Source organism: Pelecanus crispus, chromosome 7 (assembly GCF_030463565.1).
Source record: "Pelecanus crispus isolate bPelCri1 chromosome 7, bPelCri1.pri, whole genome shotgun sequence".
Classification (NCBI taxonomy): Eukaryota; Metazoa; Chordata; class Aves; order Pelecaniformes; family Pelecanidae; genus Pelecanus; species Pelecanus crispus.
The window spans coordinates 37,246,518-37,265,386 of NC_134649.1; the positions used below are offsets into that span (position 1 = coordinate 37,246,518).

General features: G+C 36.4%; 1 protein-coding gene across 28 annotated transcripts in view; it reads left to right on the top strand.

The window, feature by feature from the left end:
• The window catches only part of SLMAP (sarcolemma associated protein), an 87,797-nt gene extending 70,541 nt beyond the window's left edge, over positions 1 to 17,256 (top strand). For 20 of the 28 annotated variants that reach the window (XM_075713471.1, XM_075713478.1, XM_075713474.1 and 17 more), the window contains 7 exons: positions 930 to 1,052; positions 1,824 to 1,898; positions 5,803 to 6,123; positions 7,393 to 7,510; positions 8,890 to 9,061; positions 10,531 to 10,665; positions 15,328 to 17,256. In XM_075713471.1, coding sequence (XP_075569586.1) covers positions 930 to 1,052; positions 1,824 to 1,898; positions 5,803 to 6,123; positions 7,393 to 7,510; positions 8,890 to 9,061; positions 10,531 to 10,665; positions 15,328 to 15,417 — 1,034 coding nt within the window. In that variant the 3' untranslated portion in view covers positions 15,418 to 17,256. Of the gene's footprint in view, positions 1 to 929; positions 1,053 to 1,823; positions 1,899 to 5,802; positions 6,124 to 7,392; positions 7,511 to 8,889; positions 9,062 to 10,530; positions 10,666 to 14,202; positions 14,293 to 15,327 lie in introns of all 28 variants that reach the window. The other 8 variants (XM_075713473.1, XM_075713476.1, XM_075713485.1 and 5 more) reach the window with 1 other exon arrangement.
• The last annotated feature ends 1,613 nt before the right edge of the window (positions 17,257 to 18,869 follow it).

Sequence of the window (18,869 nt, forward strand, 5' to 3'; positions counted from 1 at the left end):
TCTGTGACTGCAAGTCATCTCTTATAAGCCCAAGAGGTATTTAATATGCATTTCAGCTAATAGAAAACTTGTGGGGAAGAGCAAATATTTTTATTTAGAGTTTAAATAACATGCGTAGATATCTGATCATGTTAAAGATATACCTTATATTTTAAGACATAGTGAAAAAATTCTAAAGGACAAAATTTAGATTAGTATTCACTAGGCCACCGAATGAAATAAGGAGGGTGGCCTTCTCTTCATTTTCCTAATTTTGTTTTAGAAAATTTCCCGAAGTTTTTCCTTTCCTTGTAGCTATGGCCCCTAGAGGGAGAGGGGGAAGCCAAGCCTTGCATGGTAGCAAGGCGATTGGCAGTAGCAAACCACTTAACAGCAACCCTTTGCATGATCTCTTGGGCTGACTGGCGTTAACAAGGCTCAGTACAAGGCTGGCTCTGTGTGCGTGCTGCTACGCTGCCTGCCAGGGCTGGTACGTGCTGTTAGGAGCCGGACTGTGGGAGGGTGGGCTTGGGAGGTGGGGGGTGCGCAGGGCCATTGCTGGTAAGTGTGTGCTAGGAGAGAAGGTTAGAGTAGCTTCCTTTTAAAAAAACAGGCAAGTTGTAAAGAAGGTCAAGGATTCTCTTACGCTTGTTGTTCATTTTTGACAATCCAGGAATCCTTGCCAATCTATACAGTGTTCTCAAAACTGTAATTCTTGTTTGGTTTTGGTTTATACTGCATGTTATATATAATGGCTGGTTTAAAGTTTGCATATGTTTTCCTCCTTTTAAAAGTATATTAATATTTTTGCTAATATTTACCTAATCGAGTTTTGAGTTTACTTTAACTAACTTCGGATGATTTGAATAAAAAGTTGCTAGTCATCACATGGCAGTGCAAATTAAACTGTTGTACAAATCTGTGATTTAAAGAAAATGTTCTTTTATCAGATGAATTGCAGGGTGCACAATCAGAGACTGAGGCTAAGCAAGAAATTCAGCAGCTGCACAAGGAGCTGATTGAAGCCCAAGAGCTAGCTAGGACAAGTAAACAAAAATGCTTTGAACTTCAAGGTGAGACCCAGATCAACTTGGTTGTGTAGGGTATCCATGAAAATTATATTTATCAGGTAGTCTTAAAAGGGGGTCCAGTTTTGCTGTCTGTTCGATAAATTTTTTTCATAGAATTCATGTCTCCTGCACAGAATGTCAGAAACTTTTGCTTTTTTTCTAAACTCTATATACAGTCAGATTGAGCTCTGACTTTGTGGTTCAAGATAGACCAACATCTTTTCATAGTATTGAATACATACTTGAACTCCATATATTTCATCCTTATAAAATATATTCATCTTCAGGTATTGATTCATCTGTTTTTCAGTCAGATAATGCACATGATGTATTTGGTGGTAGTTGTTTGTTTAGATCATCCTATCAGATATGTAGCTGTATCATTATTCTCAGCAAACTGTGGTTTGGTTTTGAGAGGTAATAGTATAGTCCAGTTTAATTGCATATTTTTCGGTGTTCTTTATGGGATATACTTACAGCTGCTTTTTTTTTTTCCTCCCACACCAGTTTGCATTTAGCACACATGGAATTTTTGGATCAGGCAACAGATTATATTAATTTCAAATTAATTGTAATACTACCACAATAATGGAATGATGTCTTAGTATTAACTTTTTATTAAACTACTTACACAGTTACTAGCTTTGATAACTTACTGAAATAATGGTTGTTTTAATCTTTTCAGTTAAGGGGAAGTTGTGACTAAAATTAATTAGAGCTGAAATACTTCATACTAACAACAACTTTTGGGCACATTCTCACTTTCATTTATAGCACTATTGGAAGAAGAGAGAAAAGCATATCGAGTGCAAGTTGAAGAATCTAACAAGCAAATCAATGTTCTGCAAGGTAGGAATTTTTTTTCACCCCACTCTTTTAGGGAAAATACATAGCTTTGGCTGTTTCCATGGCATCATAAGCACTGATAAAGGAAAATGTTGAGTGTATATTTTAAATCTGATTTCTTTCACTGTATCTTTGAATTTTATTGTGAAATGTTTGTTGTCGATTCCTATGGTTCTCATCATAGCTTAGAAAATGCAGGAGACATAATCTGTAACAGATGCCTCTTCTTCCTCTCTCTTCAGTCTTTCTCAGCTTTGAATGATTCAGGGGTTCTTACTTTATCTTCAGAGCACTCAGAAGGTTTAGTCTTTTTTGTGCTACTCAGTCTCTGCACTTCATTAGTAGAATCCTCTTACATACATTTTTAATCACTCCAGAACTGCATCTAAGCTCAGAGCATGCAGTAAAATTTCTGCAACAGAGACACTGTCTATGCTTTTTGAAAAAACAGTATGACCAATCATGCTCTTTTCAGCCCAAAATAATTATAGCAGAATGGAATCCTGTAATTTATGTAACTTCTGTGTCATGTATTCTGTATCACGTTAACTTGTCAGCCTGTGCGTGTGAGTGAGCGTATTGGTGAAGAGACTGTCTAGCCTTAAAATCAGTAAGGTTTATATTACAACTCTTCCTTAGAGTAAGCATTAGTTTGAACATCTACTCAGCCTTTGATTGTTATGAAACTTGTAGGAGCTTCATACCTTGGTATCTTTGTCAGCATATCATTTGGTTTGGACCTAAAAATAGTTGGAAGGCAGATGACCAGACAGCAGATGGACTGACAATGCTCGCTTTCTTAGGAGATCAAAATAGCTTTAGCAAATTGCTTTATGGGTGGTAGTTTGTTACGGAATGTGGTACTTGTCATATACCAGTTACACTGAGAAGTTTATATAATAGCACTGTTTTATATGAGTGTCAGCAAAGAATATTTACATTTTCTGCCATTACGCCTGTAAGAAAGAGGAACTTGCATAATACTCATCTTCAGAACAAGAGGAGCAATTTAATTTTGAATCTTGTCCTGCTAATAATGAAAATTTTCCAAGTAGAAAGTACTGCCGCAAAAGTTAGAAATTAGGATTTGATAGTTATTTCTGTGCAGAAAAAAAGTCTTTTTTTCCCCCTCAAAAAAAGAGAGAATCAAAGTAGAAGCTTGACAGAGCCAAACTGAACTGCAAGATGCCTCTTGTCACTACTTTTTTGTCTCCTGAACCCCTCTCAAGTGAGGTCTTGCTTATGTTTCCTTCTCTCTCCATGGTAGTTCAAAACATCTGATGTTCGTAGTATGCTTGCTGCTTCCCAGCTTTCAGGGTGTGGCACATCTTGGGGAAAGTTGTCAGGATTCTCTCTTGGCAGCCTTTACGAACTGTAGTGGAGAAAAAAAAAAAAAAACTGGCACCTTCATGCAGTAACGTTTCTTAAAGTCTCTTCATGGAATGAATGTTTTAGGCCAACCAGTGCTACATGGCTTTATATGTTTGTCATAGAGAAGAGAAGGTGCCACAGAAACAGCTGAGGTCCTGTCTCTACATGTGAAGTTCTTTAGATGAACAGATAGGTAAAGCAAGGAAATTCAGGTAACTTGTCACTACTTATTTTAAAAAAAAAAAAAAAGTGAAGCGTTCAGTTTAGATGAGGTAATGGCTTACGTAAGTAAGAGATGTAATGGAAGTTTTCTTTCTAATTGCTCTTTCAAATTATATCCAGTGCTTCAGAAACCATTCCAATATTCTTGGTAGTAATTTTTCTGTGTAAGTTCTTCAACTCCACCAAACTTTATAAACACTTGTATGTGTTTGTATTTTCAGTCATACCGTGCTTGTTTTCATGCCTGAACGTTTAAAGGGAGAGTTGTTCAGCAACAATGCAGACAGAAGGAAAAAAAATTATTTTAAATACTGCCATTATGAGAAGAAAGAATTTACTTGGCTTGATAAAGAAAATAGTATCAGGAAGATACAGTTTGAAAAAAAAATCACTCCTTTGCTCATTAATGGGTACCTGCTGTGTTAGCAAGGTGGTGGTTTTGGTGGTTTAGAAATGTGGTTTCCTAGCATATTGGTTTGGTAGGTTCAAGGCTTCTAATGTGAGGATGCGTGGAAAGGCAATTATTAGTGTGTTGTATTACTGTTGGGTTATTCTCATCTACTACTTTGTTTGCTATTCTGTTAGTATAACCCTGTAGAACCTATTTCCAAACAAATGAGGTGGTAGTAAGCCTCAGGTTGCTCACATATATTTAAAAATCCATCGTGCTGCCAATGTCTTTGTTATGGAACAGATAAGACTGTTTCCTCTTGTACACAACTGCTGTGAAATCTTAACTTATTGTTGTCTATAATAGCTCTTATGTATTACAATATATAACAACTATCATGTTTTTTCCGATACTGTCTTTTTCCTCCAGAGTGTGGAATTGGGTAATTCATAGGTTCTTTAGTTTATCTAAGGAGCTAAATGTCTTGCTGGAGCCTGTTTAGAGGAGGGGAAAAAAGTTGATTTTTTCTTCTTCACTGTACATCAACTAACAGCAAAGTTTCTAGATTGTACCTGTATATGAATTCTACCTATATTACAGTATACGCAGCTACTGAAAAACATCAAGTATAGTTGTCATGAAAGTGCAAGTTTCTCGAGTAGTTTTTATGCTGTATCAGTTTATGGTACAACTTGCTCACATTCTCCATGTTGTCGTCTGTAATGAATTGACAGAACAAAAACAAATACAAGAAATCTATGAAGGTTACTCAGCCTTGGTTATCTTCCCTGTGCTTTCCACTGCCCTTTTTTGCCCTTGGCTTCTGAAACATACAATTTTAAATGTGTAATTCTGACCCTCTGCAGTATGTTATCTTAGGTTTTCAAGTGATGTTAAGAACTTTGCACTTTTCTTCTCAGAGCAATTCTTCACTAATTTAGTAATTGCTTTTTCCCCATGTTCAAAATCAATGAAATACATGTGAACTCTGATGTGTGTTCTTTAAAAAACAAAACAAACACTGAGCAAATTAAACACTTTGCTTCCATCAGTCAGTGTTTTAACTATAAATTTGTTGTTCTTTCTTTCATGCTTCCCTTTCCTCTGTACTGTACTTTTTTTTTTTGCCCCCAACTGTTTTCACTGGATTCTATTTGCATGTGTGTTTATGAAAAATAGTTGTGTTCAGAGAAGAGATGTGTTTAGTAATGAAACAGTTTTGAATGGGAATAATTTATAAGATTTGCTTCATGCAGAAATGTAAAGTAACCTAGCATGTGACTGCTGTGCATTTACAGTAAACTGTAAATGCTAAAGGACTTCTTAGAGTTCAGTATATTCAGTGCAGCTGTCCTTTTCAATTCAAAATTAATCATGCACTTTGAAAAATGGTTTTTGCAAAGAAGTAATTTTTTTCCTTTACTACATGTTGAGACTGGAGTAGAAATTACACTCTGTGCTTCAAATATTTATAGACACCAAGTTAACTGATGAACATGCAAACATTTTCAGTGTAGCTTTGCAACTGTTTGGCTTGTCACAGAAGCTTTCTTGCTTTTCCTCTTGTCCCTGAACCCTGCAGTGTCTTTGTTCTGTAATACTTGGGTTTTTTTATACTGAAGTTCGATTTAAATCTTGGTTTCAGATTTTGGAGTTGCTTTAGTATCACATACATAACACAACCCTGTCTAAGAAAGCTTTGTCCAACCGTAATTATTCTTTCTTTTTGACTCTCTGTAATACATGACCCCACATACATGTCTCTTTAAGGGTACAGCATTTGACAAGATGAATATCTTTTTTGATTGCATTAGGATTCTTTAGTCCTATTAAATATCAACAAGTTGAGAAAGGGAGTAATGTTTTTGAGATTTTCTGTAAATACAGTTTTAAAAAATATTAACATTAATGTATGCTTTCCAGCTCAGTTGCGAAGGTTACAAGAAGATATTGAGAATCTTCGTGAGGAAAAGGAGAATGAAGTTTCAAGCACTCGAAATGAACTAGTCAGTGCTCAAAATGAGATTCTGTCACTTCAACAAGTAGCAGAAAAAGCAGCATCAGAACGAGATACAGATATTTCTGCATTGCAAGATGAGCTGCAAACAGTGCGAGCGGAACTTGAACGGTGGCGGAAAGATGCCTCAGATTATGAAAAAGAAATTGTCAGTCTGCAAGCCACTTTCCAGCTCAGATGTCAGCAGTGTGAGGATCAGCAGAAGGAAGAGGCTACTCGCTTAAAAGGTACTTGTTTAAAAGGATGTCACAGACCAGTGCTAGCAGTAGCAGCCTTCTCAATCTGATGAATGTCAATTGTTCAAATCACTATTTGTCTGTCTCTGCAGTCATTTACTATGTGTGTATTTATATATGTGTATCAAGGCTTGTAGTGTTACAACAGCTGTTTTGTATACTTCGTTATATAGTAATTGCCAATTATGCCTAAATTAGCTTAGGTACCCTTTGATATCAAAAGTAGACTAAGTATAATTCCACTTAGAAAAGATGGAAAACTTGTACTGTTTGAGGGATTGATACTGCCACAGATTTCCAGAAGGAATTACGTAACTGCTGTATAATTTAAGTCTGTAAATGGGTAGCTTCTGACCTTTTAATTTTTCTACCAAAGCTTCACTTAAGACAAATAACTGTATTTTATGGCTTAATAAAACTCTTGATACCATCTCGGTTTTAACATTAAAATGTTAAAATTTAAAATTAAAGCTTATTATGGACACATGATCTAGAGATATACAAATATGTTGTGCTGAGCCAGCATAGGGCTTCTTTTAGGCTCTTTCATTTGCGTTTCACTTTACCTGTAATGCACCCACATCTCATGAGGACTGGTTGAGAGCCACTACTCCAGGCCTATAGCTTCAGGTCTTGGAGCTCGTGCTGACACTTTGTACATGCCAAAAAGAAACTGGCATATGTAAAATATGCTTTAAATTCCAAATCAGTTAATATTTGTGAAGTTGCCAGAGAGGCCTTTTTCCAGTTCAGAATCCAGTCTCTGCTATTGTATTACTAAGACGCGTGTAACATCTACTTTACCAGGGACTGACTTTTTTCAAAGCTCTCATTTTCACCCTTTAGTTATTGCTTTAAACATTCTGTTCCTTGTAGCAGAGACATGGTATACAGTGATTCTAGTTGTTTGCTATTTTCAAGCGTGGGGAATTATTTTCTTCAAATAGACTTTTCCGGCACCATTTCTAAAATACTAGAGTAGACCCATAAACAGACTGTTTTCTACTCCTTTGTGTCTTAGAAAAAGCTCACATAAAAAAAAAAAGCAGTAGCTTGTTTAGTGGCTCGCAGATCTCATAATAGTAGAAGATACAGTAATGTTTTATAGGTGCTTGTGGGAGAATTCATGTGACATGATTATAATCAAATATATTTGAGATTTACAACTGATATCAGCTTTTCCTCCATTTATTAGTTGGTGATACTTGAAGCAGTCATGAAATAATTTTACTCAATTCAATTGAATCTTACTCGTTGCAGGTGAACTTGAAAAGCTGAAGGCAGAGTGGAGTGCTCTGGAAGCTGAATGTGTTACACTAAGGAAGGAAAATACTTTGCTTACATCTGAACTTCAAAGACAAGAGAAGGAGCTTTCTAGGTAAGGCCACAATGGATTTGTCTAGGAAGGTATCATAGTAGCTGAAGAGGGTTTTTTTGGTTTTTTTCTTCCCAAAAGTGGTACTAAATGTCTGATGGTGCATTGTGGAAGTATTTAGACTTAACAGTTATCCTTCTACTTAAAAGATAATAAACCACATAGATTTCCTAACCTAAAATTTTCTCAGCGTTCAGGGTCTGAAAATGATCTCAGTATGGTGTTTCATGGAAGCCTGTCACATGATAAATAGTAATGATGGGGAGAAACAGTATTCTATATCATATTTTGCTTAACAGAAAAATACAAATCTCTTTATCACCGTAGTATCTTTTGGGAAGGATTTTAGAGTGCAGGAGTACTTGTATTTTACTGTATTTCTTTTGCTATTTGAGCACATGACATTGCTGAAGGCTATCTAAATCTTCTGCCTGGAAGTAACTTCCCTCTCTTATCCGTTCATCTGCCATTCTAATGTTGTTTTTCAGTTTCAGATATTGGAATTTAACTCACAAAGCAAATATGGGACAGCAACTTTGTTTTATTGTAGATCTGAATTTTACCATCATGCTTAGATATCTTTTTTTTTCTCTCTCTCTCTTATGGCTTCTTCACTGTTGTAAGGTCTAATTGGAAAAAATTTCCATTTCCCACAGTAAAATATTTCTAGAAGTAATGTGTTATTTTACAGGAATCAAATCTTTCTTTTTCATTCCATCATGCCCTGATTTCCACTTGTATTGTTTCATACGGAAGGTCACACAAGCAAATACAGGGTTTATGGAGATATGCAGGATCTCTCCTGTATTTTTCTTTGTCTCGCACAGGCACAAATTAACACTACTTGGTTATTATGCTGAAGTTTGTAATGGCTTAATTTAGAGTTTTCTATGACTATTATACAATTGTACTAAAGACTTAAAGAATGTCCTAGCTCTTATGCAACTGGAGTGAGCAAAGAAGTGTGTGTGCAAGTAAGTTAAATACCTCTAACAACCTTGGACAGATTTCTTCTCGTTACAAATTTGTTTCAAAATACTTTGGAGTATATAATAAATACTTAGTGAATAATAAAAAATAAAAAGTAAAATAAGAAACTAAAAATTATGAATGAGAAATTATTTAAATTATAGATTATGATTAATTATACACACTAAGCTGTGCACATATATTTAAAAGCAAGACCATGGCCAGCCTTTTGTGTCAGTACTTTGTATAGGGAGACAATGATGATCTGCACTTCTGTGATTGCTCTAAGCTGATATTTCCATATTAAATAAAAACAATGTGTGAAGCTTTGGAGGATGAAAAGTGCTTTAAAAAAATCTCTTGTTTGTTTAAATGTAAAACACATGAAGAATCAATTGGATTTTGTTTTTCAGCTCTCAGAAACAGAGTTTAGCGCTAACCACCGATATAAGTGTTCTTGAAATGTCTCGAAAGGAACTTGAAAATCAGATGGGATCTTTGAGAGAAAAACATCAACGGGATGCAGCTAGTCTAAAAAGCCAACTCAGTGAAGCTGAGAGTCAAGCAAAAGATGCTCAGAAAGAGGTAACATGAAACATTATTTCTGATTAGGGAGAATATAATGCCCAATGACTTTGACTTTTAAGCTAAAAAGAAAAGGAAAAATATAAGGTATCTAGTAATGAAAATTTTTCATATTTTTATTGCAAGTACTTTTATGGTAGCTAACTATATATAAACTGGGGGTTAACTCTAAAAAGGAAGATTTCAGATAAAATGACTTCCCTGTGTTTTGGGAACTCCCTAAAGTTTACTTTCATGCATTACCGTAGTGAGTTTACTTTTAGGCTGTTCAGACAGGTAAACTTTTATTCAGAGTCTTCCTGAACATCATGGTGTAGAGTTTCATTAGCTGTTATGAATCAAAATTAATTCTTGTTAGTCTGTATGATCTTCCTAGTTAGATTTGAACTCTTTTATTTGACAATGGCACTACACATTCTTTGCAAAGGTCTCCTTTCATCTTCCTGGATCACTAGGCTGCTATGCATAAGGAAAAGCTAGCATTTTGAGCACATATTTCATCTGCCTAGCCTCTAAAGATTATGTCTGGAAGAAGGCCATAGTCTCCAACAATTACTCGCTTTCTCTTATGAGCATTTTGAGTGAAGTTTTCCCCAGTCACTAGCTTTAGTTTCTTTTGCAGTCCTTTGCTTTGCTTTGTCATTAATTCATCCATGTCACATTCCTTACCATTTTCAGAATTTGAAAACCCCAGTCTGGTTAGTCTGTGTTTTTGTAATCAGGTGTATTTGTAAAGATGCCTAATCTTTTAAATTTGTGGTAAATGCCAGTACTCAAAGTCATTGGCTCTGTCCTTACTAATCCCTGTCATGAGGACTGCTAGGAAGCTGTAATCGATAGAAAAAATTGAATGTGAGTTTGAAAAAGGTGAAGCTGCCCATACTGTAGGAACATGAGACACATTCACCCAGTATTGTTTGTAGTTGACCCACACTGAGGATTATGGCATGTTTGTAATAAGGCATAATATTTTTTTAATGCCTTTCTTACTCTTATGTTTGAGTTCGCTGTGTGGGAAGAGTGTGTGTTTTACTTCATACAGAATGTTGATTTTTTGCACCTATTTGATTGGTGTAGGTATTTAAACTACAGCCTAGATGTAAGAGCACTATTTAAATGTAAAGGACTCCTTGTTCCCGTTTCTTGTTCTGTCTTCATAGCTTTTACAGTCCTTTCCAATATGATTATGAGTAGTTGTTTGGTAGGAGAGATGAATTAAGGCTTTGCATTTACTTCATATTTCCTTTTTTTAGTAATTGTAGCTCTTCAAAGTCAGCAACAAAATCTTCATTTAGAAGAAAAGGAAATCTAAACTAAGATTTTTCTACCCTGCTTTTATAAAAAGACAGTGTATTGATTCAAGGCAAGTTAGTCTAGGCAGATGACAGGAAAGGAAGCTGTGCACTAAGCAAATGTAAGCATGTGTTGGGTGTCCAGGGGTCCACAGACTGTTTTCTCTTTGTCTGTAGTATGAAAAAACACAGACTGTGCTCTCAGAGCTGAAGGCAAAGTATGAGATGGCCGAACAAGAAAATCAGTCACTTGCAGAAGAGCTCAAGCAATGTAAAGAAAACCTGAAGCTGCTACAAGAAAAAGGAAACAACGTAAGTCTGTACAAAATATGTGGGGAAGTAGGGTTATGACACTGGCAATTCTGTTGATTTGAGGGAGTGTGTAAGTGTCAAATAGAAAAGGACAGACTTTTTTTAAGAAAAAAAAAAAAAGAACCAAAAAACCAACAAAAAACCTGTGTACCATATTATATGCAAAATTCCATTCTGGTACTATCCGTGCAAATTTGCGGGTCATTACACTGTTACAATTACGCATGCAAGTTGTGTGACAGTTTAAATATGGCCTTAGGTATCTGCTCTCTTGAAAACATCTGGCTTAAATAGTAGTGAACCAGAACTAAGCAAAACGTTTTAATTTTGAGAACAATACATGGGTAAAAGCTGAGAAACCTGTATCCAAATGAATTAAGCAACCTTTTTCAAGATACTTTTCTTTTATTAATGTTTATTACGATAGATGTTCCCTCCTTACTCTTGCTCATGCTTCTTAACAGTGGTTATCCCTGATCGGCTCATACTTTAAACAGCGCAGTTGAACTGTCCTTTCTATTCACTAATGAAAATATTCTTTTCTGTTGCAATTAATTGGAGAGGTTGTATCATTAGAATTGAGTTTACAGCTGGGGACAACTTTTTTTAATACTGAGCCTTCTGAAATCCTCCAAATGTTAAGGGTGTGGCAGACACGTTATAAGGTGGTCATAGCCTTATTTTAGGTACCTTACTACCCTGGGGTGGCTGGTTTATTGTCTTCCTGTGCTGCCTCTCTGATCAATGCAGGGTGAACAACTCCTGTTGTGGACAGTATGAAACAGGAGGATAATGGATGTTCTGTAATAGCCTTTTAGAAAACTGTTTCTCTGATTATGAAGAAAGTTTTACGGGTACCTCTGAAGTCAGCTGGCTGCTAGATGACCGAAGTTTGTGTGAATACTCTTGGCCATAGCCAGCTACTGAATGTAAACCTCTAACATAGTAGAGCTGTCAAAGATGTAAAGAATTCAAAGCCCTTCTCGCTTTTTTCAGCCATATTTTCAGGAATACGATGTTACAATTCTCTTGGAACCTGCTCCCTGTTGAGAATTCTTCTGCAATGCTCAGATAATACTGAGTCACTAAAGTAGGCAGAAGTCAAAAACAACCAACCAAAAGCTCCCATTCTAGTAGAAGAGATCACACTGAATAAATAATTGGGAATGTGAGATTTTCTGCTCTGTTAAAAACATTAACCTCAGGATTAAAATGATCAGTGGAAAAAGGGGGATAGTAGAGGGAAGAAATACTATGAAGGGAATTGGAGCACCTGATGAAAGTGGAAAAGCTTGCAAGGTAAGGGAAATTTTAGGAAGAATTTGAGGTGAGTACTTAAATGAAATCAGGAACCACAGCAGTTGCCAAAATCTACTTCCAGAGGAGGAGTTAGTTATGACAGTGGAAACCTGGAGGTCAGGGTATGATGAAGAGCATCCAGCCATATAAGGACTTGCAGGACAGGCTTGCAGTTCAAGCAAGCATTACTCACAATCAGTAATGTAAAACATATCTATCTGGTGGATTATTTGAAGCATCATGGATACTGGGCGAGTTCCAAGGGTAAAATTTTTCAAGTATCATTGTCCCCTTATGCTGGAATCATTATCTGCTACTTCATTTCCAAGGACAGTGTCCCACAGAAAGTGACCTCCTGCTGTGGGATTTGTTCCTTTCTTCAGCCCATCTGTATCTCAGTTTGCATATCTTCATATTCTAATACAAGATGCATGGTTTTGATGAAGGCACCTAGTTAAATGCTCCTCGACAATAAGGAGATTTGTTATAGTTTGATAAGTTTGTGAGCAGGAAAATGTAATTGTTTGGAGGCAATTTCATTTAATGTGGTGGATATTTATCATCTGTTCCATTTGCCAAGATGCCACAGCCATGAATGCATATAACTTAAAAATAAAAATGAAAAAAATCCATAAAATTGTTCAGTGAACTAACAAATGTTAGAAAAGACAAAGCTTCTGTACTCCATTTGGGATATCATTTAAATATTAGGTTTTTATACTTAAGTTTTACTTTGAAAGAAAAAGAAAAAGTATTGTGTTCTGAAATGCTTAGGAGTGTGGTGTACTACTTGTGCTTGCATGCTTGTAGTCACTTATTTCCTGATATGCTTTATATGACAGATTTGTTTATGTGAATGGTTTGAGAACATTAGCTGCTCTGGTTGACTTAAACTTCTGGCGCTTTTTCAAACACTGCTGTGATTATTTCTACCAACATGCTTTCTGTGGGAAGGTGGCACTCTGATTTGTGGCACCAATGACACAAAAATAATCCTGCATGAAAATTACTTCAATAGTTACACATAATTTGTCTATTAAATATTTGCCTTGATTAAAACAAATTTGAATTGAATGGCAGAGTCTAAAATACCTTCTAAGATTCCTGTTTTGAACCATATCGGAGGTTCTATGATTAAGTGACTTCTACAAATTTATAACAGGATGAGATTTTATGTATGAATCACAATGTTTTAGAAAGTCTTCAAACATGAATTTATTATTTATTTATTTGACTGAACAAAATCAAGGTGGCTTCAGCACAAAAAAATTCTTAGGAAAATATTTAGCATGGTTTGAACTTAACCTCTGTGTGTCTGTGTGTGTGCACGAATACATAGACTAGGATACAGAGAAAGCAGATGTCTTCCAAGGACAGCTTAAAAAGAAATTAGGTTCTTTTTTGCTTTTAATTTATCATATTAAGGATAGAGGCTGTCCATCCAGAATGTGAAGTAGTCTACATTTAATTGAATGTAGCTGAGAAAAGGTGTAGATGGTTCTAATGAGGCCATAAGCTAAACAAACCCTGCAGTCTTGCCCAGCTGGTAGTTTGGCCCAGCTGCAACATCTGATCGATTTTCAGAATTGCATTTGGTCACAAGGCTGATGACCTGTCAGAGATGCTGATCTTTGTGGTATCTCTAATAGAAACGTACTGCCCTGCTTTATAGTAACTTAGTGTTGATTGTACAGTCACGTTACAATCGCACAAAAGTGTTTGAACTACTGGGTTTGCCTGTGAACATAGTTGTAATTGATTCACTAATGGAGGAAAGAGATTGTTTTTCCTGGAGGCTGGTGATGGAGAATGGGAAAGGCTAATTTGCAAGGAATGAAGTAGCTGAAAAACTAAGTATCTGATGTGAGTCTTCCTGCCTTAAGAAATCCAGATGGGATTTCCAGTCACTTAGAAAAACTAAAACCAACTATGAATAAGATAACAGGCAAATCAGTTTAAGATTTATGTTGCTTCTAAGTGCTAAATTCCAAGTTGTGACAAGAGGTTTCTTAGAACATTTTCTGCTTACTTCCCTTTATTTTTAGACATCCCTGTTCATTTGAGTAGAATGGTGTACTAACTTTGTATACCAGATTAGATATTGCTGTATTGTGTTAGATGTCTTTAATACATTTCAATTAAAACAAAACTCACTGACTTATTTTCCCCTCTCTAAATCATCTTTACCTGATTGATTTATAGCACAAAGTGATTTTTAATATCCCTTCCCTTCTTTAGCCTTCCATATTACAACCCGTCCCAGCCGTATTCATCGGCCTAATCCTGGCTTTCCTGTATTGGTGTTACGGCCCATTGTGGTAGCGAAAGGTACAAGCACTACTGTTCAGTCAATGTATGTTTGTCCCTCTCACTTGTTTGTGCCATTTCTGTATAAAATAGTGCATGGTGAAATGCTCACAGGTATTTTTTTTTTACCTGAAGCAAACCCTTCATTTAATATGCCATTCTGTTGATACTGATGAGCTGAGCAATCAACTAATCATTTAACATCTGTGTGATTTCTTTAATTCTCACGATGAATTTCATTCTAACTGGTTCTGAATGTGCCTCTTCTAACTTGGTCTCAGTTTGTCTTTAGCAAATGGGCTACCTTTTGCACAATGCTGCGATGCTAGGGCCTGTAAGAAAACTTAATTGCTTAATTAACTATGAAAAATGAAGAGTTTGCCTCTAATAAAAAAATCAACAAGCTTTGGTTCCTATTTATGGACTAAGAAATTCCTCTCTGGCTCTAAACACTTTAATTTTTCTCGCTATTGCTATGAAGAAGATGGAAAAAAAGACAAGATGAGAAATAGGTGGTTGGTTTGTATTCTGAACTCTCAGCTTGCATTTTCTCTAATGTCTCTCAGTGTGTCCTCCTCTTAAAATGCTATTGTTGTCATGAAATGTTGTGACAATCCGTTTGAAATGATGTTGTTAGGATCTGCTACAAACTAACTTCATAGATCTGGATTTAAACATTCAAAAGCTAAGTTAAAGATGTCAGTACTGCATAAACCTGTGTCTAGCGATTACTTGGCACAAGTGATGTTTTAAACATCTTAAGCCCTCGCATGTTTAATAGCAGATTTTTGAGGTGCGTACAGTAATGAAGCTGGAAATACGGAACGAAAGTTCTCCTGATGATCCTCAGTCATGAAGAGTCGTGGAGCTCCCTTTGCTAGAGAAACACGGTTTACTGTGGTGCTCTAAGTCAGGACTAGCCTGCGGTAGGGCTCGTGGGTAACATTTTAGTGATACCTATCAACAGGTACTCAGGACTTTCAGGAACCATGGGGTAAACTGATTAGTATGAATTAGAACAAATATGATATTGATTTTTTTTTTCTCTCCACACAGAGACAATGGCCTTGGATGCCTGTGATGGCAGCTTTGGTTGCTGTAACAGCCGTCGTGCTGTACCCAGGCCTAACCAGAGCTTCTCCATGAGAACTGTTGTTGAATCCATACACCGTCCTCCCTTTAGAAGCTGGCAACATTCATATACTGAGGGAAAACAGATTAATTCTCTTCCTTTTTACCTCTTAATACAGCACAGCTCTGCGTGAGAACAGCAGTAGGGTCATTTGCTTTAAACTGTATAAAATGTATCTGTCTATAAAGAGGGAATAAAATTGTGATTCATCATACTGTGAGCAATATTTTTGCTTACAATTTCATGCAAGTTTTAAATTAGTATGTTGGGATTCTGAATACTATAATGGTGGCCTAAAGTAGGCTTCTTGGTACCAAATTATTTATAATGGCTAGCATTGTGGACTCTTACTTTAGAATCTGATTGCCAGATTTAAAAGGAAAAAACAGATTTCTGATTTGGACACCCAAGCCAAATAACCTTGCATATACTTGGAAAACAGATGCAGTGTGCTCAGTGCCTTTCAGTACGATTTTTATTTTTATTTTTTTTTAAAAAACTAGTATACCATTTGACTTGCTGTTAGTCACTGAGCTGTTGGGAACAAGACTTAAGAAAACTTCCCTTACCACGCCTTTTGAAGGAAGCACATTTTTCTTCGATAAGGATTGCTTTACTAATGATTTTTGGGAATAAACACAGTTCATGTCCAGCCTTAAAGAGAGAGAGATATTGATGGTGAAGACCAGCCTAGAGTATTTAGTGTGCGCGTGTGCGAGTGTAAGCATGTGTGTGTTCTTGAGTGAACTAAGGTATTTCTGGGAGCAAGTACTTGGTCATTTGATGGACATAGTGCAGTGATTCAACTTACGTTAACTTTAGTTTGAATGTAATTTATTAAATTTCATATATTTAAAGAGATGCATTCTTTAAAAGTATGAATACTTTCTCACATACCACATGTATCAATTTATTTTTTCAATGATTTGATACTTTCTGACTTGAGCTGGAGAAGCTCTTTAGATAAGCTTTTGTTGACGTAACTTTATTAAGAGAACTGCTACAGTACGTCTGTGATTAGCTGAAAAAAAATCTGAGATACATAAAATACTGCAAAATTGGAATCATATACCTGATGATTTATTGTCAGGTCAAGATGATTTTAATTTGGTAGTAAAATTTTGTGCATCCTCATCACATGGCTGTAAGTATGATGCAGTGGTCCCCATTACAAAGTTTATTTTCCTTATCTAAGTACTATAACTATTGCTATTTGCTGACTTTTGGTGGGAATCACTGTAGTTAGTGCTGAATTAAATGTAGACTGTAGTTGTCTTGTTCAGCTCTACAGTTCTGTCAAAAAAGTTTATTAAAGACTTAAATAATACGCTAAAGAATGGTAAAGTAAAATGGCTCTGCTAAAGGAAACTTCAAAATAGGGAGGTAATCTCAGCAATTGAATTGGCTTTGAAAAATGTTATGGCAATTGACAGATAGTTTAAATATTTAAACAAATTTAGCATATAATTTACTTTGTGAGGATTTAAGGGTCATTGTCCTTTAATTAAAGCTTCTTTCTTAAGTTACATGGGATTTACTAATGGGAGGATTATTAGTTGGAAAAAATAGTCCACAAGTGACTCGTAGAAAATATTGTCATTTAGTTCATTCATTTCATCCTTTTCAGTTGCAGGAAGCCACCCAACCACAGAACACTCGTATGCCAGTGGTACTTAGTACCTCTTGTATATAGGTTATTGCAAATATTGTTCTGAAATGCTTAACTTCAGAATTACATTTTTTAAAGTAAATAATTGTTTTAAATCTATTTTGTAAAGATATAAAAGTACAATAGTATTTCTGGAGTACAGATTAAACTATTTGCACTAACACACGTGATGTGCATGATTTAATAAAATAACTTTACTCTCCCTATGCATGTTTGAGTTGAATGTCATTTAAAAAAACCAATTCATGCTAAGTTTCTTTTGCTCTAGATACTGCCACAGTTACTAGGCACAATGTCTGCAGCATGTCCAGTAATAGCAGAAGACTTTTTTTTACCTTGTTTTTCACATTTGCACTGGTTTAAGTTGTTGTCTAGCTGATCTCTCTCCTGGCTGTGGTTCTCAGAAAGAAGGGGGAGAGGAGAGAGGAATGAAAGGCTTGGGAGCATTATTGCCATGGCGGGGGGGTGGTGGGAAGCTGAAGGGGGGATTGTGCCAGTGGCAGGGGTTGTGAGACTGGAGGAGCAGTGGCCGCAGATAGCGGGGCAACGGTGGAAAGCCCTTGTAGGGGAAGGGAGCCTGGTGCTGCCTCCTCTCTGCTTTAGCGTCTCGAACTCCCTGTTTGTCCCTCTTTCAGCTACTGTTTCTTTTCCAGATGGTTCTGCACCTCCTCCCTGTCAGTAGCATGTAGACATGGTGTGAGGAGGTGGAGTGGAGCCTGGTGGAGCAGTGGGCCCTCCTGGCTGGCAGCGGGGAAGGTGCTGAGTTCCCTGGGACCAACCTCGGGGCGGGCCCATGCTGCCTGTAGGTGCCCCATACTGAGCAAAGCTGCCTGTGACATTAAGTTCGTTCTTGTATGAAAGACAAATGTTGTGTTTTCAGAAATCTTTAGAGCATCAGAGAGCTTTTTGAGAGCATCAGAGAAATTTGAGACCCAACATGGCTGCATTAAAGGAGAAAGATTTCTAATTTAATTCTGTGCATGTGTGCATATTTCTGGTGTATACACAGGTGCATAGTACACATTGCATGGGGTTTGTGCTTACAAGTACACCTGTGGTTGGTTCCCTAATACAGTGCCTTTCCCAGGAGTTCTTGATGTTTGCATGTTCAAAATGATCAAGAATGAGCTAAAATGCCCGGTTCACTCTTTCGTTGTGAGAATCCCTGGAGAAGGATTGGGTGACTGGGAAGCTGCTGTTCCTCAGTGCTTTGATACTAAAGCAGCAAGCAGAGTTATTTTGCAAGCACTCTATGCACAAACCTCTCTGGTTTTTGTTGCGTTTGTTTATAGTAAATGTGTGTGCTCTTTTACGTTCATATTTAGGGTCTTTTTAGTTGTGAGGCTTGATTAGCTAAGCCTTGGAATTACTGTAATAGCAGCTTTTCTCAAATGTGTAAGATGTTCTAAGTCTACTTGTAAAATAAGTGCTCTGAGCTTGCACTCAACTTTGAGGTTTTAAAAAGGTTCCTTATACTAGAAAAATTAGTCTGAGAGTTGTTTTATCAGTTGCTAGTTCAATTTGGAAGATATAATATAATAAAATATTTGAACACTTCTTCAGTTTTGTCCTGGTGTCCTGACTGAGACACCTTTTTTTTTTTTTTTTTATTAATTCTAAAAGAATTCTACCTACATGGGGACTACAACAGCAGGCTTCTTATTTAAAAATATAAATATACAATATATAAAAAAATACAGTGTAATTTTCCCGTTCCTTGTAGCTGAATTAAATGCATTATTCCAGAGTCTCTGGATTTTTTGGTGCTAAATGGAGAATTGTGAGCCTGCAAAATAT